This window comes from Alternaria postmessia, assembly GCF_024291825.1.
Source record: "Alternaria postmessia strain BMP 2775 chromosome Unknown scaffold_3, whole genome shotgun sequence".
NCBI classification, from domain to species: Eukaryota; Fungi; Ascomycota; class Dothideomycetes; order Pleosporales; family Pleosporaceae; genus Alternaria; species Alternaria postmessia.
The window spans coordinates 232,380-258,537 of NW_026260076.1; the positions used below are offsets into that span (position 1 = coordinate 232,380).

Sequence of the window (26,158 nt, forward strand, 5' to 3'; positions counted from 1 at the left end):
CAGCCCAGTGAGGTTGGGCTATCCCTTGGGAACATCCATGAAGGCCATGCTCGCCTAAGCAGCTGTGCACACCACGTTGACCCACGATTCGATCATCGAACCCATGCTGCACATCCGCTGCCATTACAACTACATCCAAGATACCTGCGAACATTGCGATGGTCACTGGCTTGCGGACCAACCCCGCCATTTTCTTAGTCAAAGACACCCCTGGCAATACAACGCTGCAAGAACAACAACAGGTTTTGTGGATTTATGCCACGCATGCCTTCGCGGTATACCAAAGCCTGGTCAAATTACCGATGATACTGATCCCGGAGGTTTTTGCGTGGGGTCAATCACCATGTTTATTTTAGTCTCCTGTCCTACAATTGCTTTTGTGCCCGCCACGACCGCCAAAATCACATGTCCTCACCACGCTAAATGCTCAATCTCTCAACTTCCAAGCTCGCGCGCACAAAGGCCGCTGATCCCAACACGCTGTTGTAGACAATCGGCTGCCCCACATAGTACTATGACACCTCATTAGCATCCACTTGGACTCCTGCGGCTTGTCATCACTTACCTCGTAGCTAGCCGTCGAGTTCAAGCTACACACCCCAACCGTGCCATTCCAGCCCAACGTCCCGTTCCCGTTATGCACGACAAAGCTATCGGCGATGTAGGTGTACGCCCTCTTTGCAACTTCCACAGTGCCATTCGACATCGCATGCGTGGGCAACAATCCCATCCTCACGCCCTTGAGCAAAGCATACACGAACATGCTACTCGCACTACTCTCCAGATAATTCCCCTCTTGACCAGGCCTATCCATCACCTGCCACCAGGCCCCTGTCTTCGCGTCCGCCGCCTCAACAACAGCTGGCATGAGTTGTTGGAAACGTGTTTCGATGTATCGCCGTGTATGAGTGGCGGCAAGAGGCAGCAATTCAAGCGTGTCGATGAGCGCCATACAATACCATCCTAGACTGCGTCCCCACACATGTGGGCTTGCGCCCGTGACGTTGTTGGCCCACACTGCCGTGCGAGAAGCGTCGTAGCCGTGCACAAGAAGACCAGTCTTTTCAAAGTAACAGTGTTGCCATAGCAAGTCGAGTTGGAGGACCATATCCTCTAGTGCAGTCTCTGTTGTAGAGCTGTTGCCAAGATCATTGGTATATGCCGCAAGGAACGGAGTAAGGCTGAACATGCCATCCAGGTAACTCCAGTACGGATAGACGTAATACCACAATCCTCCTTGGTTATTTCTAGGCTGTAAGTCCACACTTTGCCTTAGTGCTTCGACTGCTATTCTGTACTTCTCTTCTCCGGTTTCCTGCCATAATTGTAGTAAACCGTTCCCGCTACTTAGACGATCCAAGGGATATGTGGCATCGCGTGTGGCATTAGAGACGACAGGAACTATGGAATCGACACTTTTGGTGATATAAGCATCGAGCGTCGGTGCTAGTGAGGTGTTTGGATAGGTGGAGAGGATGTGATGGAACGTCTTCTGAACGAACCCGGCTTGCAGAAGCGCAGAAGAGTCCGTTTGGCTGGCCAGGATACCCTGGTTCCGAGAAATGATCGATTGAGCCATCTGAAGGGAGAGAGGATGAGAAGCATGGCTGCCGGTCTTGGGTAGGGCAGCGGCTGAAGAGGCGAGGAGGCACAAGTGTGCGAAGAAAGCATTTGATAGATGCATGACTGTGAATATCAAGGTTTACTGCCCGAAACTAGCATGCCCAATAGGTCGGAGACCTTGTCGAGAGCTTATGTATACGGCTTGTTTGTGATGTGCGGCAAGGGTCGTGCTTACGACGCGCGAAAAGCCGATATTAGGGTAAACACTAAGTCGAGTGATCGGCACTTTCGGGGTTACACGCGGAGAGTCAGATAGCAGAACGGTAGTTCTCCTTTTGTGGATCTAGTTGCCATATTCTTCTATTAGCATTATCCAAGCCTATCGATCAAGCGCCTTCGAACCAAGATGCGCGTTCAAATCTAGGGTATCAAAATAGCGTCCCTGTATCGTGTCCAGAATACTTTTGCAGTCCATCCCAACATTCAATCCATAGTAATAATAACTTCCATCCCAGCACGCCTCCACTCCGACGGTAGTGATTTTCTGTCCACGGAAGCCGTGTCGACAAGCCTGATACACGGAGCATTCTTCTAGTTGCGCTTCTTGCCCATCTTCTCAACAAGCCTTGCCGCATCGTTGACAGCCGCAAAAGCGCTCCATGTAGCCATGACGCTCTGGTACATGAGGTATCCAGGGATAACGATCCAGAAAGCGTTCATCAAGACAAAGTAGCCCCAGTAGTAGAACTGTTCAGGACGCGAGTATGAGAGGTTGAGGATGTAGTGGTCGAAAAGCGATGTAGCGTAGTACAGAACGTCGCCGTAGAACTGACCAAGCGAGACGATGAGCTGAGCCGAGTAGCGGAGGGGGTGGTCAATTGAGATGAGATAGGCGCAGAGGAAGGAACCTGGGCCCCAGAAAACCTATGAGGTTGTGCGTTAGTCACTGCAGTCGGGCTCTGGGGCAATGGGAGGAGCGGTGTGTACGTACAGCGGTGACAGTCTCCATGCACAGAACGAAAGCGTCCTGGGTCAAGTAACGCGAGTCACTCAGCGCATACTCCTTCCACAGCTGTCCAAAAAGATCGTTCAATCCGCCCATGTTCCTGAAGTTGTAGGCAAAGTAGCCCTCGAAGAACGAGTGGATGCAGCCGCATAGCACGAACCACATGATGGTGGATAGGTCACCGGTGCTGGCATTGGGCCGCAGGCGCTTAACCATGACATACGTGACGCTGAAGATGGCGACACATCCAGCAGCGAACATGAGCAGCAGGTCCAGCGTGCCCCATTTGTTGGCCAGGTAGCCCACAATCTCCTTCTCAATGGGGTAGTAAGGGTGCTGCCCCGGAGGCAGTGAGAAGTTACCGGCGGCCATGGCGAAAGATGCGAGTATGCAATTAGACAACAAGGTAACAAAGTTATGTAAGAGTGAAGAAGAGAAAGGAGTACAGAAGCAACGTGTATCAATGGGTGGGCTACTAGCAATGGGGGCACGGCGTGCGTCGCGGTGCCAGCCAGGGCCAAGCGGGAAAATATTCCGGGGCAGCTGGCAGGAGACGCTTGTGGCGCGCCCTCAATTGACGGCAACAGGGATTACAGACGCGATCGCGACTCCCCGTCATGTCAGATGTCAGCAAACTAAAATCCATGTGAAGCACGTAAACATGTGACCGTTTCCTACATAGGATCATGCCAACGGCAGCAGTGACTTTGCGGTCGTTGTCCGTGGTTCTTCCTCGTCGCAATCCTTATCTCATCCTCTCAACATCCTCTTGGTACGCTTCATTTCCCTAGCGCAAGGAGGCGTCCTGCCGTCTTCGGGTAAGTATTCCAGCCTGCTACTTACGCAATCAGGTTTTGGTACCTGACGACATCTTTCCTGAATTAAGAGTCTGTTCTATGAGAAGAGTGGTGCTAATGGCGAACATGATTGGAAGGAAGCCGTTTCGAGGCCAATGTCGAAACGCGCGTATGCTTCGCGGCGCGCAATCCGTGGAGTAGGAAGAAGGTATGGTATAGCTCGCGCCGAGAAGCGCTGCTTTAGCGTAGAATTGTCTGCTCGTATGCCTCCAGTCGATGATGCCCTGAGAGTCAGCAATCAATGTTCCCTACCCCTCAAGGCACTAGTCCGTTCGTGGCATACCTCGGCTTCTACCCTAGCATTCACCATCTCCGCGACATCACGACGCTGGTCTTCGACACACTCAAGCATCGCAATGTCTCAGGAAAGTTTATCATCCAAGGCCGATTGGCAGTCTGTATCAAAACGGAAGAAGGAAAAACAAGACGGACGCATACCAAAGGAGTGGAAGCTGAGCAGCTTACCCGAGGCCAATGTTAAGAGCTATACGGATATACCACACAAGTCCGGGATTCTAACAAAGAAGGAATTGGACATCACCGAAAATTATGATGCTGTCGCGCTGGCCGAAGCGATCAAGGCCAGGAAACTAATGTGCATTGATGTAACGAGAGCCTTTTGTAAAGTATGTCTTTTCTTACTGAATCCGCAGTTGGCATCGCCTATTAGTGTCTGACATTGAAACAGAGAGCGGCGATTGCCCATCAACTCACAAATTGCCTTACAGAGGTCTTCTTCGATGATGCGCTGAAGAGAGCTTCGGAACTTGACGACCATCTAGCATCAGGAAAAGCACCTCTTGGACCTCTGCATGGTGTGCCTGTCTCTCTCAAAGATACTTTTAGGGTGCGTGGTTACGATGCTTCTATTGGCCTCGCAGCCCTTTGCTTCAAGCCAGCGGAAGAAAACTCAGTCCTGGTCGATTGCTTGCTGGGCGCTGGAGCAGTTTTGTACTGCAAGACAAATGTACCCCAGACGCTCATGGCTCTGGACTCCCACAATAATGTCTTTGGGCGCACTATCAACCCACTCAATACCGCTGTAACCGCTGGCGGAAGTTCAGGGGGAGAAGGAGCATTGATCGCAATGCGCGGCTCGGTATTAGGTGTGGGTACAGATGTTGGCGGTAGTATTAGGATACCAGCCATGTGCGATGGAACCTTTGGTATCAAACCTAGCTGGGAACGCATACCTTACGCCGGCCAAGAGGGTGGTATGCTGCCTGGAGCGACGAAAATTGGTATCCCAGCCAGTGCTGGGCCGCTCGCCCACACTATGCGCGACGTCGAACTCTTCTTCTCCGCAGTATCAACACAGCAACCCTGGGGAATGGACCCGGATGTCGTGCCATCACCATGGTCTTCCTTGTCCACAACACGAAAGAAGTTGAGAATTGGTGTCGTCAGAAGAGATGGAGTCATCGAACCGCATCCTCCAATCCTGAACATCTTAGATGAAGTCAAAGACAAATTGAAGAAGTCCGGAACTGAGGTGGTTGAGATGGATATCACACCACTTTTCTCACAATGCCAATCCCTCGCTAACGCACTTTTTGGTGTTGAGGGCGGAAACGCAATGTTTGATATCCTGGAGTCCTTCAAAGAGCCTCTCTCACCTTGGTTATCCACACGGCTCAAGCGTAAGAAGCCCATGGAGCTTCCCAAAGTCCAGCAACTCCACGGTAAACGCGAGCAGTTACGAAAGAAGTTTTTGCAGATCTGGAAAGACCAGCATGGCGAGATTGATGCCTTTATCTGTCCTGTTGCGCCACATCCTGTGCCGCCCATTGACCGCTACAATGGTGTTAGTTACACTAGCTCCTTCGTGCTGTTGGATTACCCGGCGGGTGTTGTGCCAGTAAGATCATTCGGAACGGCAGATATGGAGGGAGAGATGGCGGACACGAAGCCATTAGGCAGCTGGGATAAGGCAAATAGAGAGCTTTGTAAGTAGTGCCGCTTGACTGGCGAGTGCTGAAAGCACACCGAGTTGCTGTATGGCTAACATTTTCTTTAGGGGCTGACTTCGATCGATCGATCTACCTTGGAACACCACTTTGCGTACAAGTCGTTGCACCGAGGTTGCAAGAAGAAAAACTTGTCCAGGCTATGTCTACTATCGACGATGCGCTAAAGGGCTCAACTCGACTTGACGCGAAATTGTGAACTCATGGTAATGACAACTATTTGGCGCATCTCTTATCATGTGTCGCTCCGAAACATCATCCTTCAAGCCTTGTTTCGGGAAGTGGCAGCTCGAGCCATGTTATCTTCCTCGCCACCAGGCGCTTGTCGTACTCCGAAACTGAAGGCCATCTCCTTTGAATCCTGTGGTCATTCTTCACAAGTAAACTCTGCACATGACAATAAGCGAGCGAGGCACCGAATCTATATAGAAAGGCAGGTTAACACAGACTTGTCACATGATTGGAAAGACCTGAATTACAGTTGTCCTTCAAGGCTTACAGCCTCGTCGTCACCCACTTTGTTCACGCTAAGCCGCTCTTACCCATCTCCTACAAAAGTAGCGAGAAGCTACGAACGTGCAACTCCGAAGAACATCGGCCCGCCATGTGTCGTCTATCTTCGCCTACCCCTCCCTCGCACTACTCCAAATGAGGCGTTATCTAGCGAACTTCGACGTAGATGATTGGCGGATGTGCTTCCACAGATTACCACTAATCGATTCCAGAAACAGGGGTGAGCGAGATGGAGCATTAGAGTAGGCAGTGGACACGCATGTGTTGGCAAGGGTAGACGATGCATGGCATGTATGGTAATTGTAGGTTATGGGTCGTCAGCACTTATGATCCATGGCCAAGGGCGGCACAGTAGCTCGACCCACTCCGCAAATTAGTACTTATGGGTATCGAGGTAGAACGTTACATTCTCTGTGTGTCTATGCACGTTTCTGGGGCTGAGCGGCTTATGACACCGCGATGTTGCTTCGAATCACAACATTCGCCTACCCCAGTTGCTGTACCGTCGCGTCATTAGGCGAAGTAATAACATTTACGACAAATTCAAGACGGTAACTATATCCACTTTCTTCCCTCTCCAGTCACTAGCTCACGCGACAAGCATCAATCAATGAGCAAAGACACGCGTAAACGACGGACGGTATGACTGTATCGTCTAGTAGGAGTGAAACTCATATTGTGGAGGGAGTATAATACACAATGTAAGCTTGCAAAAAGCTCATTCTTATGCGGTGAAACTCAGCACTTTACGCCCCTTCGTAACTAATCCAGGCGTTCAGTAATAGCACACAGCGATGTTACACCGCTCGCTACACCTAGCCGTAAACAGTCCATCAATGTCAATGGTCTGCAGCGACTACTCTTCTGGCTATCCCCGATCATCCATAGTGCAAGAAAGAGACGCTCTACGCCCTGAAGCCCAAACTCTTTCCAGATAAAAAAAAATATAGTACCCATACATCTGGAGCACTCCTGTAACGCCATGTATGTTCGTTTAACACCTGACCCGCTTGATGCAAAGCATGATGAGAAATCTAATGCCATTCTAGGCCTTTTACGCTACTATAGCCTAGATGGCTGCAAGGTCGTTGAGCGCATAGCTCAACTCTCGCCTCGCACCAAGTTCATCGATGCCGTCATGCGGCCGGTAGTGGTGTGCGACAATTCGCACTGTTGCTCTGTAAGTTTTGTACCTATCACGGTTAGTACTGCGACCCCCTAATTACCCGCACCACCACTCACATGAGCATTCTGGTCCTCGCACTCGCAGTCTTGACCGGGTAGTCCCCTAAGCCGGCGAAGAACGCTTCGTTGCCATCCGCCATACCGCCGCTCATCAGCGGATCGCCCCAGATGACGTTTGAGAAACCAACCAGACCAGCGACCTGCTTAGTACGCTCGTCGATAAGCACGTTTTCGGGGTCGCATACGTTCAAGGCCACAAGACGCGGCTCAATGACATCTTCTAGGCATTGCGCGTGCTTGCCGACCCAGAATCGTATGCTTTCAGAGTGTGCGTTGACGAGCATATCTTCCGCGTCGCGGATTGTTGCTTCGAGGAGAGCGAGGAAGGCCTCGCGCCAGGAATTGCTGCCCTTTTTGGCGAAGACTCGGTGTGTCATGCCGAATTGGGTTGCTGACAGCGTAGTGAGAGCGCGGACATAAACACCCAGTGTTTGGTCGATGGAACTTCGTTCGCTGGCTGTAAGATACGGCGCAAATTCCGAAAGCTTGCGACCGGCTATGTGGCTCATCATGAGAAATGGTGTGCTGAGCGGTCCGCCGTGACCATCATACTTGATGAGTTGAGGGACAGGTATTTGTGTGTACTCGTGTAATGTCTCGAGCGTCCTCCGTTCCGTTTCCAGGAGGTGTTTCTCGTGCCGGAGGAGTCGCACGTTGTAAGGTGGTGGGCATTTAAGCATTAAACAACTACCATCTTCTAGTCTTGTGAGGTAAACTTGATGGAGGCATCTTTGTAGAACTTCAACTTGCTGCACAGTGATTTTCGAGGATCGGAACACTGATCTGATCACCCTCTGTATGCTAGGAAAGTCGAGTGTAGTGATGGCAGTACGTGAAGATGTTGATGAAGACGACGAAGATGATGAAGTTGACGAAGAGGGCCGAGCGTGCTTTAGAGCATACGTACCACGGCTCATACTGGTGAGGGGATAGATTGCGACATCCAGCGGGGGAAGATGCATTATGAAGAGTTGGGTAGCGATGTACTAGATTCAGGCGAGGCTTAGCGTGATCCGAAAGTGGAGGCCGGGAGCTTGTGGACTGCTGCATGTCAGGGACTCTCTAAGCATTAAGAATGGCCCGATGCTACATGAACAACTTCTCATAGTGTTCCTTTTACATCGTGTCGACATAGATCGATCTGGTTGCAACAGATTTTCCGATGTACGTCGGGAAGCAAAAGCATCGTAACGCCAGACCGAGCAAGACCGAGTATGCTGAATTCCAGTTGATGAAACCATTTCCTTCGTTCGGCCAAACCGATTCGCATCACAGTCGACACATAGTAGCACTTCTACAAATTCCAATCATTCTACAAGCCACCTCGACTACCCTCTCGTTTATCCCCTGCTTAGCGGAAAAGCAAAAGTCATTCATGCGTGTACGGAGCTTGTAGGCAAGCGCCTTCTTTCTGAGCGAATAAGACTAGCAAAGCCGGAGAAGGACGCGGAGAAGGACGCGAGAGGCGTCCAGGCTGGCGTTCTCACCGTTCGTTAAGAGCACCTACAAGCGGTTAGGCGTCCGGTAAGAATGTCGCCTATCGCGTGTCATGATTGGCTATGCAGAGGCAAGGTTCAAGGATGCATCAATGATTAACGTCTCTCGATAGCACATGCTGATGGAACCTGAGAGACGGTAAGTGACCACGTGAACATGAGTGTGGTGTGAGAGAGCGGAATGTTGTGATCAGCGCAACGTCAGGCTGGTATGGGGCCTCCGTTCGCTCGGCGCAATCTGTTACAAGGACCTGGCCAGTCAACTACTTCCACACCATCGACGCCCTTCCGTCATAATGGTGGCGGTCCGTGCAAGCCCTAAAATATACACCCGACAGATCGGAGACGAGTCGCAGTAGAACGCTGGGTCTCAGGTCAGCATCTGAATAGCTGTTGTACCTCCTCCGATGTTTCACCAGTCGTCTGCTTCATCCCAAGGGTAACCATCAATGCAAGCCATAGTGGCCCCGATCGGAGGTTTATTCGGTTTGTGGACAATGTTGCGCTGGGCGTTCTAGCCACGAGACTGCTACCCCACGCAGCACATCCGTTCATCTCCTTCTCAGGCACTATTGTTTTTGTTGATCTTTCCCGACTGATCGTCGGTTTCTGGTTTGACAGAAGACAATGGCTGACGAAGCTCTTCAATGTTGAAACGTTTGAGCTTCTCAAAATCAGGCCCAACCACGCTCATACCCAAGACATTCTATCAGACGTAAGCAATTACCAGAATCTCATCACACCGTGCAGCTAAGACGCGTGACTACCATAGGGGGGCATAACCGTACCTTGTAAATCTCTACAAGAATAAGGAGATCATAATTTTTGAGGTCGACTTTGTGCCCGGGACCAACCGCAGCTGCAATTGTGTTGATGACACCGTCTCTCAAAAATTCCTTGTTGTTGCGTATCGATGGACGTATTGCAAACTTGGGTCGACGCGCATTAGCGAAGATCTTTGCACGACGAGGCTGCATCATCTAATAGAAGGAGCTTGTACTCACCTTCTTCCCCACTTGATCTGCGCCATGAAAGTGGGGTGCGAGGACTTCTTTCGCGACAGCTTCAAGACCCTGAGGAGTAGCCTTATCTGTTGCAGTGATGGGTGTTAGTCGCTTGACGTAACGTAAGTTCTTTGGCTGTGCGCCATTTGCAATGTCCTGACAGATCTTATGAACAAACATGACAGGTTCGATAGGTGAGCGTGTCCTGAAGAACATCACTTGGATTGGTCAGCATGAATTGTCATAAGCATGGTTGGCAATCCTTACAGCATTGGGTATCGAGCTTGAGGGATGTGAACAATGGCTTTGTGGCCGGCTTGCGGATATCGGCGAGCTCTTTTTTGATCTCAGCTTCAATATCACCTCCTTCGGAATCAGAGCTGTCCTCTGCAGCCGTGCCATTGGACTCGGCCGTGCCATACAGCGTAGTAGCGTACTGCCACTAATCAGCATCGTCGGTCGTACAACTCGATCGCAGTGCAATATTAAGGTTTTTCTTACCTCTTGGAACAAATCTCGAAGGTCAGAGACGGATTTTGCTTCCTTCTTCATAGCGCATGTTGCCCATATGCCCGCATCACCGGGCTTGATAGCACGAGATTGGATCCCACCCCTACGGGGCATATCCCAGTTTCTTTTACCCTGAGGTCTTACATCAGCCTGATAAAGATCACGGCAGCAGCTGCATGACGAAAATAGAACTGTAAGGGCAAGACTGCAAGGACGGTCGGAGTTTTGACAGTCGCACGAAGAAAAGGACTTACCTTAGCTCTTTTCTCGTCGCCATCTTGCCGTTCGCGAGGCTCAGCTTTCCGCTTCCTTGGGTTGTTGTCTGCTCCGGACATTTTTTTAATGCCAGATCGAGCGCGAGAGTGGGGGTGATGTGATGATGGTAGCTGGGAAAGTCGCGTCGAAGCCACTGAACAAGGAAAAAGAGGCTAGGCTTGTTTCATCCACTAGCGTGGTTAGTTCCGCCCAAGCTATGTCTCCCCTTTTCGTGTTCTCTCACCTCGTTGGATCCATCCACCAACACCACCGAGATACACTCCTGAGGTGGCGTCGATATCTCATCCGAGTCACCTTGTTCCGAGTTGCATATCGGCGACGTTGGATGTCTGGCGCTTCAATGACGCGTCTAAAGCACCTCATACCCTGTACATTGATTCCTGCAGTAATGCCACACCATCAATTTATTCCCCTTGAATTCCGACGGGCGCTGCCGCTAGACATCCCGCAGCTCTTGTATCGGACAAAAGCCAGATCGTCTCCACTCAGATCGTGGACGCTGTCAAATGCAAGCCTGCAGCTTGTGTGGTACACGAGGCCGAGGGCCTTCGGCGACGGCTTGCGCCGAACATTCGGCTTGCTTTTCATCTATCAATAATCATCAGGAAAGTGTGTTTGCGATGACGCCGCAGCGTGGGGCCTACCAGAATCAGAATCTACTGGTGCCTCGGAGTTATCGACATTTTGACCTATTGCAACGATGATACGAAGACGCGAAAGCTGCTATGCACAGTCACGACGAGATCTACCTGCGTATTTCCATAGCGTGGCCGAACGATGGTGGCATTCAACCAGAAGACCTATCCCCGAAAGAAACATATGGGAAGTTCAGGGGCGTCTTGCGCGTGCCGTGGGTGCTGATCCACAGTACCTGACAAACGCGGTTTCTTAGAAGGACAGTAGCCTAACTGTACCACTTTGGTGAGAAACCCCAGGATACGATGAAAATACGCTCACACTCGATCCGGATTTCCATTTCTACATAGACAAGCATTTAGAGCTATGTACCACATGATCGAGACCCAAAAGCGAAAGATCTTATTTCGTCACTTAATCGCCGCTCGACATACTTAGTTGTGGTACCAAGTCTACTAGCTTGGCAAGTCCCGCAACAGGACACTTCTATTTCTGTAGAAGTTTCGTCACAGTTATGTGCGCATCTTGGGCTTACCTGAAGGATGAGATACCGAAACGATAGATGACAAAGTTCACGATGACATCACTCAGAGTTGGGAATAAGGTGCTCAGAACTAGATCTTGACTCTCGAGTATTAAAACGATTACCTGAGCACTGGCTTAATCGAATTGAACCACGATATGTCATTCTCTTCTGCTCTGCTCATTCTGGCTTCAATGGTGAGCAGGGAGAACGCTTCCATTGCGCCAACAGTTCATTTTCTGGAGTTCCCCAAAGGCTGTACCAGAGCTTTTCTACATTCATGGCATTACAAAGTCTGAGTAGTCCAGATAGCGCAGGACTCACACCGCCGTCGGTCATGCCTGAGTCAGATCTATTGATAGAAGCCATGCTAACTTACATCAGCCTCATGTTCACCCCGACCACCATCGTCGCATGCTAGATCTCTGAGTGCATTGCTAGAGCTCGAGAGAAAGCAAGTCACCTTGATACCGATTTCCTCAAAGTCGTTCATCTTCCTCCCCATGCAATGGGAATAGTCTGCCGCTGCGTACGTGTTTCTTTCCAAATCGTCACGTCTCTTAGCCTCCTTACGTCAATGGCACTCCACACGTCATGCGCATTCATTTCGATTGTGTTATCTTCTTCATTCGTGAAAAGAAAAGTTGACAGATTCTGAAGTTCAATAACATATTCTAAAGAGACTCTGGTGCATGAAACCCAGCGGTCACAGATTCCACATGCTTGTTTTTAAAGTAAGCACTATGATCACTGCCCGGCGCCTTGAACGGCCAATCTTTGTACGCTTTCACAAGCTCGATGATCATCTCGGTCGTCAGCATCCTCACCCTAAGATGTTCCATTTGTAATCGGCCACCCTTTTCCGGGTCCTTCAAGGTAGGGCACTCGTTTATAATATCGCTCAGTCCGTGCTGCATCTTGTCGAGGGCAGCATTGACACCATCCTTGGGATGTGCGAAAAGTCCGAACATAAAGTCTGTTACCCATTTGTGGAAGTCGGGGAATTCGGAAACGGGCTTGGGAGTGGGTTCGGAGAAGACAAGGGACAGGCGATTCTGAGGCCAGACTTCATCGTTGCGCATCACGAAAGGTTCGTAAGGGCGGGTGTCCCATTGTAAGTGGAAGGAAGATGGCGATCGTATGGAGATACGGTCATCGAGTTCTGCTACGGATGCCATGGCGTAGTTTGCGTTCTGACTTTGAATGCCCTGATCCCACTTCGTGTTCAGTTCGGCTAACCTAGCCATTGCTGAATCCTTCTCAAGGCCATCCTGCATGCCGAGGATCTCGCATTCGAGCTTGTACATTTCTTCGCCAATGTCTGCAATGGCCGATGCCAACGCTTTGTTTTTATATGCCTGCTGTTGAGAAGCGAAAAAGTTGTGCGCGATTCTCATCTTGGCCTTGTAGGGGTGATCAAGAGGTACTTTTCGTCTTTTTTTCCTTGTAGCAGCTTCCTCCGCTGGAACAAATAGTTCTATTTCCGGATGCTTCTCCGCAATGTCTTTCAATGCTTCGTAGTTTTCGATGGTGCCCAAGGGAAGCAGACCAACGGCGCTCTTGCCGGCTAGGTGTTGGTCGCGGAGATATTCCTCCATTTCAGCATGGCTGACTATACCTGTGCCGTTGGATGTTCGCTCAATATCTGTAGCAAAATCATGAATGTTGTCGCGTCGGTGTGGTGGAAGTTCTATGCCGTGATTCCTTCCATTCGCCATAGCACGGACGGTAGTCTCAATCTCATATTGCGGGTTACGGCCCGAAGAAGCTCTACCCTTGTTGCGTGGGGCGCGCTCTGCGGTCACAAAGAGTTTCGTGTTCTGTGTCATCTCCATGATACGAGTCGTCTTCTGCAAGATACCGATAGATTCGGGAATAATAGAAGCGTAATCGTTGTTTTGTACCCAGAATAATGTGCGCACGAGTCCAAAGGCATGGAACAGGTCATTCGCCCATGCGGCGGAGCTGAAGTGGTAGGCGAGCTGTTTCGCCATCGAGTCAAAGCCAAGACCGGGGAGTGTTGGGTCCCAGACGAGGGAGCCTGTAACTAGCAGCGTGTTGTTTGGCTCCTGTGCTCGGGGGTCTTCGGCATCCAGCACGGTCTGATACGGGAATACGCCATTTGTCACCAAGTCGCGGTATGTCTGCAGTACGGTTGGATCTCCGTCGACGAGCGAGTACTTGGAGCCGGGCGCCGTGAGGAGAGGGTCGAGAAATTCCTTGAACTTGTCATGGCGTTGTTCGAGGAGCACGTGGCTTCGCGGTTGGAGGTATTGGTGCAGCTTTTGCGACCAGAGCCCAGCGCCAGGATTGATATCGAGGATGTCGCAACCTTTGTACTTGTCTAACTCGTGACCGACATATTTGAATACGTCGTCTGGCAGTAACTCGTGTCAGTTCGCCTCTATGAAGAAACATTCGGGACTTGACGTACCGCATAGGTCAGGACTTACGATCTGTGTTCTGACGTGGATGCCTCCCGTTGTTACCGCTTTCTTTTCATTTCGCGTTTTCTTCCTCCTCGTTTTGACCTCTTTGTCAGGGTGTATTACCTTCGCGACAGCTAGGCTCAATGGATATTTGTGGCTTATTGATAGTTTCTCGTCGCTCCAGTATTTCTCCTTGCCGACGCGCCCGCCCTTAGGAGTGGCCGCCGCCGCCTTCGCAGCTAGTCGTGTCTGGTTCCATTGTCTGGCGACTGTATTCACTCGCCAGGTATTGCGCGGTATCACAGGGTGTATGCGGAACATCAAGGCGCGCGAGGTTGTTGCTCTGGCCTGAAAGTGACGTCGAACAAGTTTCGCCGCGGGGATCCCGGCCGTTTTGAGATAGCGTGCCCATCTCCACGTGCTCACGCGTTTTGCGGCTCCAGCTCGGCGAGAGCGTCATGAATGCCGTAGTCGCCTAGGTAGGTGCAATTGAAACATGAGCATCGGACGAGCTCAGCATCGTCAGTCGATGACGCCTTTCCCGCCAGATTCTGGCGGGGGGGTCTCAAAGTGGAAGGTGGCGCCAGCAAGAACACACACAATGAGGCCCCCAGAGCAGCTTATATACACCACCTCACGTTTTCATCATGCTGCAGACGAGTAGCGATTTCCTCATTATAGGCGCTGGAACATGGGGGTGCTCCATTGCCCTCGAGCTCGCTCGCCGTGGTCACACCTCCATCAAAGTCGTTGACGGCAACCCATTCCCCTCTGCCATTTCTGCCGGCGAAGATCTCAACAAGATCGCGGAAGAGAGCAACGAGCCGTCCGACTCCGACTCCGAAGAAGATTTCTTCTGGAACCGGCTGACCCAGCTTGCGATGCAAGCATGGAAAACGGATCCCCTCTTCTCGCCTTTCTACCACGACACCGGTTTTATCATGGCCGCCGTGGGCGATGAAGCATTTGAGCGATGTATAGAGTATGCCAAAGGCGAGAAGACACTTCCTGTGGCCTTGAACACAAAGCATGATTTCCAAAGGACAATGCCCGAAGGAGTGCTTCAAGGTGACTTCCCAGGCTGGAGGGGCTTTTGGAAGAAGGAAGCTGCAGGGTGGGTGTTCGCTAGTGGGGCTTTGAGGGCTATGCATAAAGAGGCTGTTAGATTGGGCGTGCAGTTTGTGACTGGTAGCATGGAAGGAAGGGTTGGCGAGCTCCTTTATAGTCCAGACAAGAACGCAGTGCTGGGGGCGAGGACCACAGACGGTGTAGAGCATAAGGCTCAGCAAACCATCTTGTCGGCTGGTGCGAACAGCGACCTACTCCTAGACTTCGAGCGACAGCTTCGACCCACAGCGTGGACACTCGCACACATCCCACTCTCCGCCGAAGAAGCAGAGCAATGCCGGAACTTACCTGTCCTCTATGGTGTGGATCGAGGTTTTTTTATTGAACCGGATGGTGAGAGACATGAAATGAAGCTCTGCGATGAACATCCAGGATACATCAACCCTGTCATCGATGATAATGGAGAGATGCATTCCATCCCATTCGCACGCCAACAAATTCCTAAAGAAGCAGCATCACGTATGCGTCTTCTTCTTTCTGAGACATTGCCACAGTTTGCAGAAAGGGACTTCAGCTTCGCACGTATGTGCTGGGATGCAGATACTGTTGACCGTATCTTTCTCATCGACAAGCACCCCGATCTGCAGCACCTGACTGTAGCAGTTGGGGGCTCTGGAAACGGTTTTATGGCATGTCCTGCAATTGGCTCTCTAGTTGCAGATTTGTTAGAAGATAAGAGCGAAGAAAAAATGAGAAAGGCGATGAGGTGGCGACCGGAGATATGCGTCAAGAGGGATTGGTGGGACGCGCAAGGGAGATATGGTGCTGATGGGAAGGTTATGGACATCCGACAGGTGAAAGAATGGACAACGGCAGGAAGATGACATGCCTAGATCAACATCAAACCTCGAGAGAAGTTGCTTCTAAAGATGTAGCTCATGTACTGAGAGCAATGAGCAGCTGTACGTATCAACGAAGATCGCAGTCGAGTACTTTGGCATCGCGGATCTTGTCTAAAGCTTACAAATACTGCCCGCCTCAGGTCATGCTATCATTCAGATCCTGACTATCACACAAATTGCTCCGTGTTCAATGTCGTCCAAAAATAGGGACTCACTGAACCACCATATTCGATTCACTTTGTCCGCCTCGCATGTGGTCCATGTCTCTCAGATGCTGGAAATTTGACTCAACTTAGTCCTGGAAAGAAGCATGAACACAGCCTCTAAACAGTGTTCTGTGTAGTTTAATTACAGATCCAAGGCTGTGTGTTCAGGCACCCTGCGATATGATTTTGCAATTCGCACCTTAGGCCTCCCGCATCATTGCTGCTTATTCTGGTTTATCCACTGGGACGACGCAGCCGTGACGTCTAATCGCAAATCCGCCGACCCATGCAGGAAATGTTCCTAGCGTCATACTCAGCGTGGAGATGAATGCTGGGGAATTCGTGGGTCGGCGTTTGGTGGTCCGCAGGTCGGCGATTGCAGATCTGTAGGTGGGCGATTGAGGCTGTGTAAGACATACACTGCCACGTTTCACCTCGACATTCTTTCCGATCTCTCACGACCTTTGAAATGACATCTTCAGCGACGTCGCGATGCCTAATTTTAGATGTTGTCGAAATTAATGACAGAAGATGCTCTGCTAGTTCGATCGTATCAAGTTTGGAGGTAACGATGACGGCACAGGCATTAATGTTTCTTATAACGGCCAATGATATACTGGCAGATGTGTGACTCCAGAGCTGTGGTTTTGTGGCTGCAGCAGCTGCCGTAGATGCCTTCGGGTGTTGCCGTTGTTGAGTACTGGACGAAGCTCCCATGGCCCGTTGCATGTCACCGATGCGGGACGTTAGGTCTCGATGCCTAACGTACGAGGATACTCGGCATTTCTGGGGTCGCCTAAGCCGACCGCGCCGATACAGAACCGTTGTATACCCCCCTTGTAGGTTTACAGTACCGTCCAATCGTATCGGATCCTCGAAGCGGTTAGACTCAGTTTATGATCGGCTTCGGACCGATATCACACTGTTCGAACATGGGATCTGGAAACGTTGATATCACTTACGCATGACTCTCAAAGAAAAATGGTGGTAGGAAGCCTGAGAACAGATCGAATCCTTCGTTTACATGTATGTTAATCATCGCCTCTTAGATCGATTGTAGTGGATATCGTCATTAGGGCAGTGATGGCATTGGATGACAGGTTGAGCCAGTTTCCCTTGCTCAGAAGAAGGGGTATGTCGCAGTTAGATGCTAGAAGATGTTTTCGACCTTCCAGAGTCTCCGGTTGGCCTCAAATTTTACTGAAATGATATTTCATTCTTCCTTGGATACGAAATCTGCCTCGCCCTAGTGTGCGATGCTCCCATTTACACTCTTAATTACAGCATAGCGTGAGTGGATGAGCAAGAATCATCAATTTAATGCATGTTGGATTCGCTCAGCTTAAGACGCAGTGCATTGGTGGGGGGCTGTTCATTTCCGAGCGCTTGCGAGCCAGCTAACATACGAGCTGTTGGTGTTTGGTCCATTCAGGGTCATAGGCAGCGCCGGTGCGCGGCCATAGGTGGCAATGTCTCTTGCGTTGTCACATCACTAGGCAACAAAGCTACCTATGCAAGTGACGAAGGAACTCTCCGGAGGATCGAAAGAGTTGCACGTGTAGCGCAACGCAAGCTCCTGACTTTAACCGTCAGTCACTTGGCGGAAGGTGGGATCAAGGATGGAAGGCGTTCTTCGAGTAAGGTGCTAGCCATCCATCACAGGAGACATTTGTCATCTCTTGCAACGCATTATACTCAAACCTCCTGCGATTGCTGGCCAGCGAAAGCGATTTAATCTTTCAGGGCTTCTCCTTTGTTTGAAGGGGGCATTACATAGAGTCATACAGTGTCTGTGTTGCCTTTCTTCACACCCAACTATGTTTTGATCGAGTATACCTATAGTGTATCTAGTAGATATTGCAGAAGCGCCAGGCAACGCATGCTGACTGCTGCTAACGGTACAACCCGGGTGGCGCCTGGATATGCCATTATTACACGGGCGTTACCCGTGTTGAAATGGGGCCATCCGACTTTTGACAGTTGGACTCCCTTCATGATTAGGGAAGAAGTTCTCCGAGTCTGCATTACCACCGTTTGCTCCGAAGTGTATACGCAAGTCTCGGACAAAATGGCGTATGTCCGACGGTCCGAAGACAACGCGGTGTACCTCATTGTCACCAAAAAGCTCGATCAGGTACAACAGTGTACTAGCATTTCCAGACCAAGTTTAACCGCTTTGGAACAACGGGCGCTTCGAAAACTGTCGTTGGCTTTGGCCAGCATGTGGATCCATCTATTCATCCCTCACGCTCGTTGGTCATGTTTCGTCCTTCGCCCTTTAGCCATGTCGAAAACAACAGGCTCACTGCATGCTACGCAGCTGAGCTAGTTGACCAGGACGAGTCGTGATTCGGAAAGTAATCAAACCGTTGTTGTCAGGAGCTGTCTTGGCAAACACTGGCCGCCCGTCACAGGTTGCGACATTGTTACTGGAGGGAGAATGCCGGTGAATACTAAGTAGAATTATCCGCAGACACTGGACCATTTGACAGACCGCTTGAAACGTCGCTTACTCAGACCCTGCCCTATGATTTCTTGATTGTATGTTGCTCGCAGGGCTCAATGCTGCAGGGGTTATAAATATCTCACGGCTCCCGGCCCAAGAGTAGCGCGGGGCGTACCCCCCATGCGCTACGCCCAAATTTTTTGCCGGCGTAAGCGACTCATTTTCGTCGCTATCCTACCATGCTGCGATCGGCAGGCCATCATCTCCAAAGCCATGGAGAGCGCGCCTTTGCCCCTCATCTGTTACCGCCTCTGGTGTCGGTCCAACAGCCCGTGGGACTAGGCGTAGTCTAAAGTGTGGCTTTCGTTGTGGTCGCGCTCAGCACTCATCGCTATGTCGGCCTCGAGATACCATGTTCATCAAAGCCTGGAGATGAGACGATCCCATTAAATGCTGGCAACCGAAGCGCTGTTAGCCGTTGGCTAGGTATCGCATTATTTCCTTAACGGGTCGTTCACAAGCGAGTGCGAAATGGATGAAGCTTTCCCAGTAGACTAGCCCTAGTAGGCCACTCCTCAGACCAGCGCTAGAGCGGTGCGGTCGCCATGTTGGCGGTACCTTCACCCACAAGGATTAGCTAGCCGGCCCGCGAGGCTCACTCGCTCTCCACCGCAATTGTGAAGGGATTATGCACCTGGTCTGAACTGGGACCACGAACTATGGGACGGTATCTCATTGGGACGAGCGCGCGACAAGCGTTAGCCAAATTACCCATGTCCCGTCATGACAAGCAGTAGCTACTACTCCCTCGTCGGATATCTGACCCGACAGAGCCATCTATCCTTCAGCAGAGCATTACAAGCTTCGTCTGCGCCCCGGATCTACCTTGAGGAGTATATGCCACATGGTCGACCGCTCAGCATTTTGCAAGTTCTAACTTGGTCATTTTCAGGCCGTCCTCCAGGGCCGAGTGGAGTTTCAGGCACTGCAAGACATCACAACACCGCCACTGCCCGCTACGCTTTTTCGACGAGTCTCACGCCCCAGCCTTACCGTTGTGGAGTGGTCCCTAGTGCGCTCCCGGGCTAATCCTGTACACCCCGGACTAGCAGCCTTACCATACCCTAATCCCTAGAGTTTGGGTCTGTGCCTTAAGACTGGTCATTCTCACCCATCTGTTGGACTTCCCGCTTAGACGCACTGGCCTATTCTTTGCATGATATACAACCCGCGTTGGCTTCGATTTGCGGCCATTTAACGACCGCCAGATATCCCCTCTTGATATACTTCCGCAATACTGCAAACTACTCTCGAACACTACACCACCTCGCCCTACCCATGATGACCTTCTTTTCTTCCGAAGCAGAACTAGCGCTCATGGCGCCAGACGACGGCATGGGTCACTTGTACCCCTCCAGCACATGTCAATCACCTCCCAGCATCATGTACTCACCACCCTTACACCACATGGCACACCGACCATCAACGACCATGTCAGGACACACAGCAATGTACACACCACCACAAGACTATAGACCGGTCATGGACTCCCCATACCCACCCCACGCACTCTGGTCGACACAACCCTCGTCAATACCGTTACCTCAAGTAACGTCGTACTCTTACCCATCCTTCTCTGGAATGGCATCTCCTCCGATGCTCGCGCATGACTCAACGCTGCTCTCACAGTCCTTTGGCGCACCTCGACCGTCAAGATCGCACTCTACATCGTCATCCACAGGCCGTGGCATTCCTTCCAACGTCCCCTCAGAGACATCACCACCAGCCCTCTCGCGATCACTTTCTCCTTCGTCGCCAGACCTTCGATCCTATGGCATTCCGAACAAGAACGGTACGTGGAGTTGTGCCTTCCCAGGATGCACATCAAGAGCAGTTTTCACTCGGGGCTGCGATCTAAGGAAGCACTACAAGAGACACACAAAGTCTTTCTTTTGCCGTCATGGCGATTGCCCACAATCAACAGGAGGGGGCTTCTCGAGTAAAAAGGATCTTGCAAGACATGAGGCAAAGCATAACCCGGGTGTCTTGTGTGACTGGGAAGGATGCGACAGGGTCTTCAGTCGTGTGGACAACATGGTAAATACGCACTCCCTCCCACACAGCATCGAACGTCGCTAACGATTTTTATAGAGAGATCACGTCAAGAGAATTCATCTCAAAGCATCTAGAAAGTCTTCAACGACTTCCACCTAGACAACGTGCTTCTGATACACTTACCAACTGTGTCGTCTCGGAAAGGATCGCTTCAGCGTTTACAGAGTCTGTATCTCCTGCCCTGGTTCGATTCGTCGCCGTAAACCTTCGCTAGCAGCGCAGAAGGCGGAAAAACTGGAGACCCGCCGACAACGAAAGGCCACGGGCTGCCAGGACTATAAACACTTCACTTTCGTTCATGATACCCTGTTTGTTTTTGCATTCGCATTCCTGTTCATCTACGAACGCAGTATTGTCTGCATCATTGCATTGCTATGGCGTTTCACCAAACTAGAGTATACCTAGGTATCGAGTAGAGTCATTTGGATCATTCGAAAAGGACACAGCACGGTTAGAACGCTTGTTGGGAATTGGTGTGGATAGATGCATATGGCGCTGCTGTTGCCTACACTAGCTTGGTACGAGTGACGTTGAATAGCGACCACTATCTCAATCCCAATTCCTGACCAATACGACGCTGCGCATTCTCTCATTTTCTTGATCATTTTTACGAAGACTACGTCATCCAGGTGCTTCGAAGCTACTTTCCAACAACATTGTAGGCACGACACCAGTCCTACCACGGATTGTCACGCCAGGATGTCGACATGGTCGGGGGTTAATGGTCTGCGACTCCGGCTCGTTAGTGGGAGGCCTTACTGCCTTAATAAGGCTGACTTGCGGTGCCATCCACTCATGTGGGCCGGGACCCTGTGACAGGGTGGCTGTATCGTCGTCGCGAATCATCTCTGTGCTCACCGCGCAAGGATTATTGGCGGGCGTTCTGCTCCGTCTAGCAAATGATCGGATTGCGAATATGGTATGTTCAGCGATCGAGAGCGATGGTGGCCCCACTACGGACTAGACGAAGCCATGCCGCAAGTGTTTTTATTTCGCAGCGAGCTCCGACAGACATGTCACCCGACGACATGGCGGTGCTATGCGGCTGGAGACTATTTCCGCGATGGTGGCTATCGTCATGGTTCAGCAACAAGCCAAGCCGTTTCAAGAATTTGGGACATGCATGGCTTCCAGTCAGACGTGCATGTCGATGGATCGATAGGACACATTACGTTAGATGAGGGCTGTTACTACGGCTTCCAGTCACATTGCATCACATGCATTCCAAGGTTGGAAAGCAGGGCGCCCAAACGGTTCCATCCCGCGAGCTTACATACGGTAGAGGAACGTATGCACGATGAGGTCGACCCCATCGCGGACTCCGAGCATACATCGATCAAAAAAAAAACTCATGGTGGTTGCTCGTGACAAAGGTGCGTCACGCTGCGCTGGTGTTTGTGCCACGCTAGTGCACGAACAACATCATAAAGCGGCTACGTCCAATAGTTTCTGAAGTTACCGCACCGTTGCATAGCCAGTTACAAGCTGAACATGTGCGAGCTTACGGCATATGTTCCGGGCGGCAATCCTGCGGCCCTGACAACGCGCCGTTCGATGCGGCCGTTAAGCAGCCAAACACGCGATTTTCATGGCCGCGGCAGGGCGACGGCATGGAAGACAAGGGTCCAAGTCACACAGCACAAGATGACGGCCGTCCGGATGGATTACAGGCCGTGAGAAGGATTCGCTTGACCATGACCGTCGGAGGTTTGACTGTGCCGCCACGAGGTCGCTGTGTACTGTGGTTGGCGAGCTTTGCGACTTGTCAAGGTGTCAAACTCATGCAGGAGATCTAGGTCGATTTGTCCCCTGTCCCACCGGTGAAAATAATGGGAATGGCCATGGCCCGATGGAGAGCTAGTGTACTCCACTCTTCTCCAGTAGCTTATTTATCTGCTGGGAAGGGTCGATCTGGGTCGCGCTACAAACGAACCCTCATTTCTTCAGTCTGCGCTCCTCTGCGCCCTTACATGGCCCCCACAATCCGTTCTAACCTGGTCGCTAAGCGCATATAGCCCTGGCCCTTTGCTTTTTAGTGCGCGTTTCATCGGGAGGGCTGTTGCACGGCGCACACGGCATGCGTGCAGAGCTCGTGTGCTCTCAAACACGCAATCCCCATGTCTGGGTATGGGTTGAACAGCCCTTTGATGACCTGATCATTTCCAGTCGAGAGGTTATTGTCCGAATGCTTCCAACCTTCCCGGTCCATCTGCACCTCGAACAGTCTGGCCAAGCTGTCAACCGTGCATGAATATGGGGATCCCAGCATGCATCTTTTGGACCCTGGCGATGATCAACGGCTTTGGGAAGGCAATGCGATGGCTGCACCGTGCAGTCTTCCAACACTTGACGAACCGCGTCCATGTCACTGCTTCCGACCAACACACCACGCCATGCCCAATGACGCACTCGCTTGTCTCTGTTTCCAAGACACCGAACACCGAAACTCCAGAGCAAGAACAGAGGCCCCGTCGATACTGCTAATACCCACTAGAACCCACATTTCCTAGGCTGACACATGCCTTTCAAATCGCAGTGCACCTATTGCCATCGGGTATAATGATAGCGAGTCAGTGTTAACCTGTCCAATCCATCGAACGACCCGGTTGACTCGCGGGCGCCAGGCAGACGGCTCCATCTATCGCAATTCCGCGCTCTGCCAGCCATCAAGCCGTAGTGAGGTTGTGGCGCTGGTCTGAGGCGGAAAAGGCCGGGATTCGCACGTGAAGTGCGGAATAGCCGCACTGGTTCCTGAATGCTAACCTCGAACGACTTCTGCGCCTGCAGACAAGCGAGCTAACGCTTTGATGATGCACAATGGCACAGACATCTGCATCTTGTCTACAAAGGAAGGTGCAAGAAGAGAAATTTGTGATCTGGAACACCAACTCCGCCCCGCAGCATATGTCTCGAAGAAGTGCATATTGCGCTGTCATTACAACCCAACGTCGCCGATCTGAGGGCGCTACATGGAGTCCTCTGAATGGTCTCACCGGGGGTGCATGCAGCCGGGCCACAGTCCTGTGTACCAGTCGGGCCGATGCCATTGTGAGCCAGCCGCCAACCTCGCACGGCGAAAATTCGCCGTGCATCTTTCTACCGTCCATCAGAAATGCGGTATCATGCGAATCTGGGTTCATGTTGATGACAAGAAACGCGAGGACGACTGTCTGGTTATAGATAATTCCATGGCCAATCACAGGATGACATCTTATCTAATCTCCCTAGCCGAAATCGGCGTGCATTCGCAACACTTCTTTGAAGCCGCGTCACTTTCGACACGAATCACTATCGTGATATCGCGAACGCGTATGCTACTGAAAAACTCATACCCGGTGTAGTTCACAGATTTTGCTTGAGAGAATGTTATGCGAGGATCGCTAATAAGCAACTGCCTTCATTCTGGCCTAAAGGTGGGATTTGAAAGTCTCTCTACTACACAATGTATCTCCAGCATTTGGCTGTTCTTCTACTCTCCGTTCTTGTTCTTCCTATATCGCATGCTACAAACAGAATTCCGGAAGTGCCTAATGCAAACCATGTCTTCAATGCCGTTCATTCGTCCATGAGACAATGGGGTTCGTCACTTAATCACAATGGAATGTCTTTCTTCCTCGCCACAGTACCAGCTGGGACAGAGCTCTACCACGGAACTTCGAAGCAAGAAGAGATATCCGGGACAGAGTGGTTGGCGTTCGAACCAGAGCACGCACTCATCTTCGCACGGCCTCATCGGGGACCGCCGCCAGGAGAAGGGCATGGCCCGCCAAACGATCGACCTCATTATGGAGTAGATGAACCGGACAGACGACATAACGGAAAACCATCTCCAATGATGGATGATGGTAGGAAACGTCACTCAGATGCTGCGCGATTTGCTGATTCAAAACTCCCAGGAGTGACGCCGGCATGGCCTCCTTGGAAACGGCCACCACCCCACGAGCGATCACGAACACGTCCCTCGACGTATGATCTTAACCACTATGAACGACTTAATAGTGAACCTCCTGCACATCGTGGAGAAAGAAGCGACACTCAGCAGCCACTGAGCTCACACGCATCGAAAGATAGCACCGAGTACGGCTACTTACACACTTACACACCAAAACATAACCTTCGCCTGCTATACCTTGATGGCCTTTCCGCTGGAAAGACTCCTAATGGCACACTCGATACCCAAGACATGCTACTCCTTAATCTCACTGACTTGGATAGCCCTATGGCAGGCGAATATCAGCGCGCAGAAGGTCTTTGCAATCTAACCAAAACACTGTGGGAAAATAAGATCGATGGCGTCTTGCGCATGGAGGCTGGCTTCGAAATTATACTTTGTGACTTTACGGAGCATCTGCAAAGAAAGGACGTTGTTGCGATATCTCAACACGAGCACCGTGGTGCATCTGGAAAGGGACCAGATGGCTGGCAGTACCTCAAAGCTATCACCTCGCGCTACCAAGGGATCGGCGGTAATAGGGTGAAGTTGGATCTTGAGAACTTCGTTAGCGTCTTTGCTTACCCCAACATCGACGGGCTGTTTGACAACGACGTACAGTCCGACTATGCTATGCCTAGACTACAGAATGTCAAAGAGGGTGACCGTATGCGTGTCAAAGACGATGTCACGGATATGATCCTGCGGAAAGACTGGAACACAGACGAACAATTGCGCGATTGGCAAGCAGTGGCTGACATGGTAGTACAGCGGTACAGCAAACCTCTTCATCACCTTCACACCGACAAGGACATTCGAGAAGACAAGGATGCACTTACTCTTTACCTCGCCACGCTACTTCGTCCCTTCATCTCTTCCGCTCGCAACGCAACACTGGAGACACAACGCTGTGTGTCTCAGTACATCCCCACATTGCCTTTACCGCCACAACCGGTCGCCTCTCTGGCGCACCTCAACCTATACGTTGTGACGCATCGGCTGTGCGACACACTCCTGACTGCCCTTTCCATCGCCTCTTCGCCTACGTCTCACTCTTCATTCACGTCTGTGTATGCCTCACATGCTGTCGAACTTATCGATGATCTAGTTGAGTTTCTAAGCTGGACAACGTGGAAGGACTGTGGAGCATGTGCGGACGAAGAGGTCTGCTTCATACCCATCTGGCCGATGGGCTCACATGAGGATCATGCACACCCAAGATGCAAGCGTGAAGAAGATGCAGAAGACGGAGGTGGTGGGTATTGGGGCTCAAGGAGGAGATCGCATGGGAAGAGAAGGATGAAGAGGGATAGGAAGTATGAGTTTACACGTTACAGGAATTGAAGTCGCTGACTGAGGTGTCCTTCCCGTATCCGGACAACGCTTTGCTACCACCACAACAGGCCTTTTTGAAGCCTTTTCTCAAGTTAGATCTACTTTAATACTATACAATTCACGAGCACTT

At 51.1% G+C, this 26,158-nt stretch overlaps 8 protein-coding genes across 8 annotated transcripts; 3 read left to right on the top strand and 5 right to left on the bottom strand.

The window, feature by feature from the left end:
- Window positions 1–419: 419 nt before the first annotated feature.
- Window positions 420–1,579, bottom strand: J4E82_000838 (uncharacterized protein; the record flags this gene model as incomplete). Its single annotated transcript, XM_051727158.1, has 2 exons — window positions 420–512; window positions 566–1,579. 2 exons carry the CDS (start codon window positions 1,577–1,579, stop codon window positions 420–422), a joined length of 1,107 nt encoding a protein of 368 aa, XP_051592965.1.
- Window positions 1,580–2,154: 575 nt separating this feature from the next.
- Window positions 2,155–2,941, bottom strand: J4E82_000839 (uncharacterized protein; the record flags this gene model as incomplete). The annotated part of the gene is made up of 2 exons (XM_051727159.1): window positions 2,155–2,487; window positions 2,555–2,941. 2 exons carry the CDS (start codon window positions 2,939–2,941, stop codon window positions 2,155–2,157), a joined length of 720 nt encoding a protein of 239 aa, XP_051592966.1.
- Window positions 2,942–3,782: 841 nt separating this feature from the next.
- Window positions 3,783–5,592, top strand: J4E82_000840 (uncharacterized protein; the record flags this gene model as incomplete). The annotated part of the gene is made up of 3 exons (XM_051727160.1): window positions 3,783–4,052; window positions 4,115–5,372; window positions 5,444–5,592. 3 exons carry the CDS (start codon window positions 3,783–3,785, stop codon window positions 5,590–5,592), a joined length of 1,677 nt encoding a protein of 558 aa, XP_051592967.1.
- Window positions 5,593–6,975: 1,383 nt separating this feature from the next.
- J4E82_000841 (uncharacterized protein) lies at window positions 6,976–7,831 on the bottom strand (the record flags this gene model as incomplete). The annotated part of the gene is made up of 2 exons (XM_051727161.1): window positions 6,976–7,099; window positions 7,149–7,831. The coding sequence occupies 2 exons, from the start codon at window positions 7,829–7,831 to the stop codon at window positions 6,976–6,978; spliced, it is 807 nt and encodes a 268-aa protein (XP_051592968.1).
- Window positions 7,832–9,209: 1,378 nt separating this feature from the next.
- J4E82_000842 (uncharacterized protein) lies at window positions 9,210–10,496 on the bottom strand (the record flags this gene model as incomplete). Its single annotated transcript, XM_051727162.1, has 6 exons — window positions 9,210–9,353; window positions 9,436–9,576; window positions 9,652–9,869; window positions 9,919–10,087; window positions 10,153–10,293; window positions 10,416–10,496. 6 exons carry the CDS (start codon window positions 10,494–10,496, stop codon window positions 9,210–9,212), a joined length of 894 nt encoding a protein of 297 aa, XP_051592969.1.
- Window positions 10,497–12,270: 1,774 nt separating this feature from the next.
- On the bottom strand, window positions 12,271–14,346 carry J4E82_000843 (uncharacterized protein; the record flags this gene model as incomplete). Its single annotated transcript, XM_051727163.1, has 2 exons — window positions 12,271–13,973; window positions 14,031–14,346. The coding sequence occupies 2 exons, from the start codon at window positions 14,344–14,346 to the stop codon at window positions 12,271–12,273; spliced, it is 2,019 nt and encodes a 672-aa protein (XP_051592970.1).
- A 326-nt stretch (window positions 14,347–14,672) lies between these two features.
- Window positions 14,673–15,977, top strand: J4E82_000844 (uncharacterized protein; the record flags this gene model as incomplete). The annotated part of the gene is made up of 1 exon (XM_051727164.1): window positions 14,673–15,977. The coding sequence occupies one exon, from the start codon at window positions 14,673–14,675 to the stop codon at window positions 15,975–15,977; it is 1,305 nt and encodes a 434-aa protein (XP_051592971.1).
- An 8,386-nt stretch (window positions 15,978–24,363) lies between these two features.
- On the top strand, window positions 24,364–26,037 carry J4E82_000845 (uncharacterized protein; the record flags this gene model as incomplete). Its single annotated transcript, XM_051727165.1, has 2 exons — window positions 24,364–24,607; window positions 24,830–26,037. The coding sequence occupies 2 exons, from the start codon at window positions 24,364–24,366 to the stop codon at window positions 26,035–26,037; spliced, it is 1,452 nt and encodes a 483-aa protein (XP_051592972.1).
- Window positions 26,038–26,158: the final 121 nt, after the last annotated feature.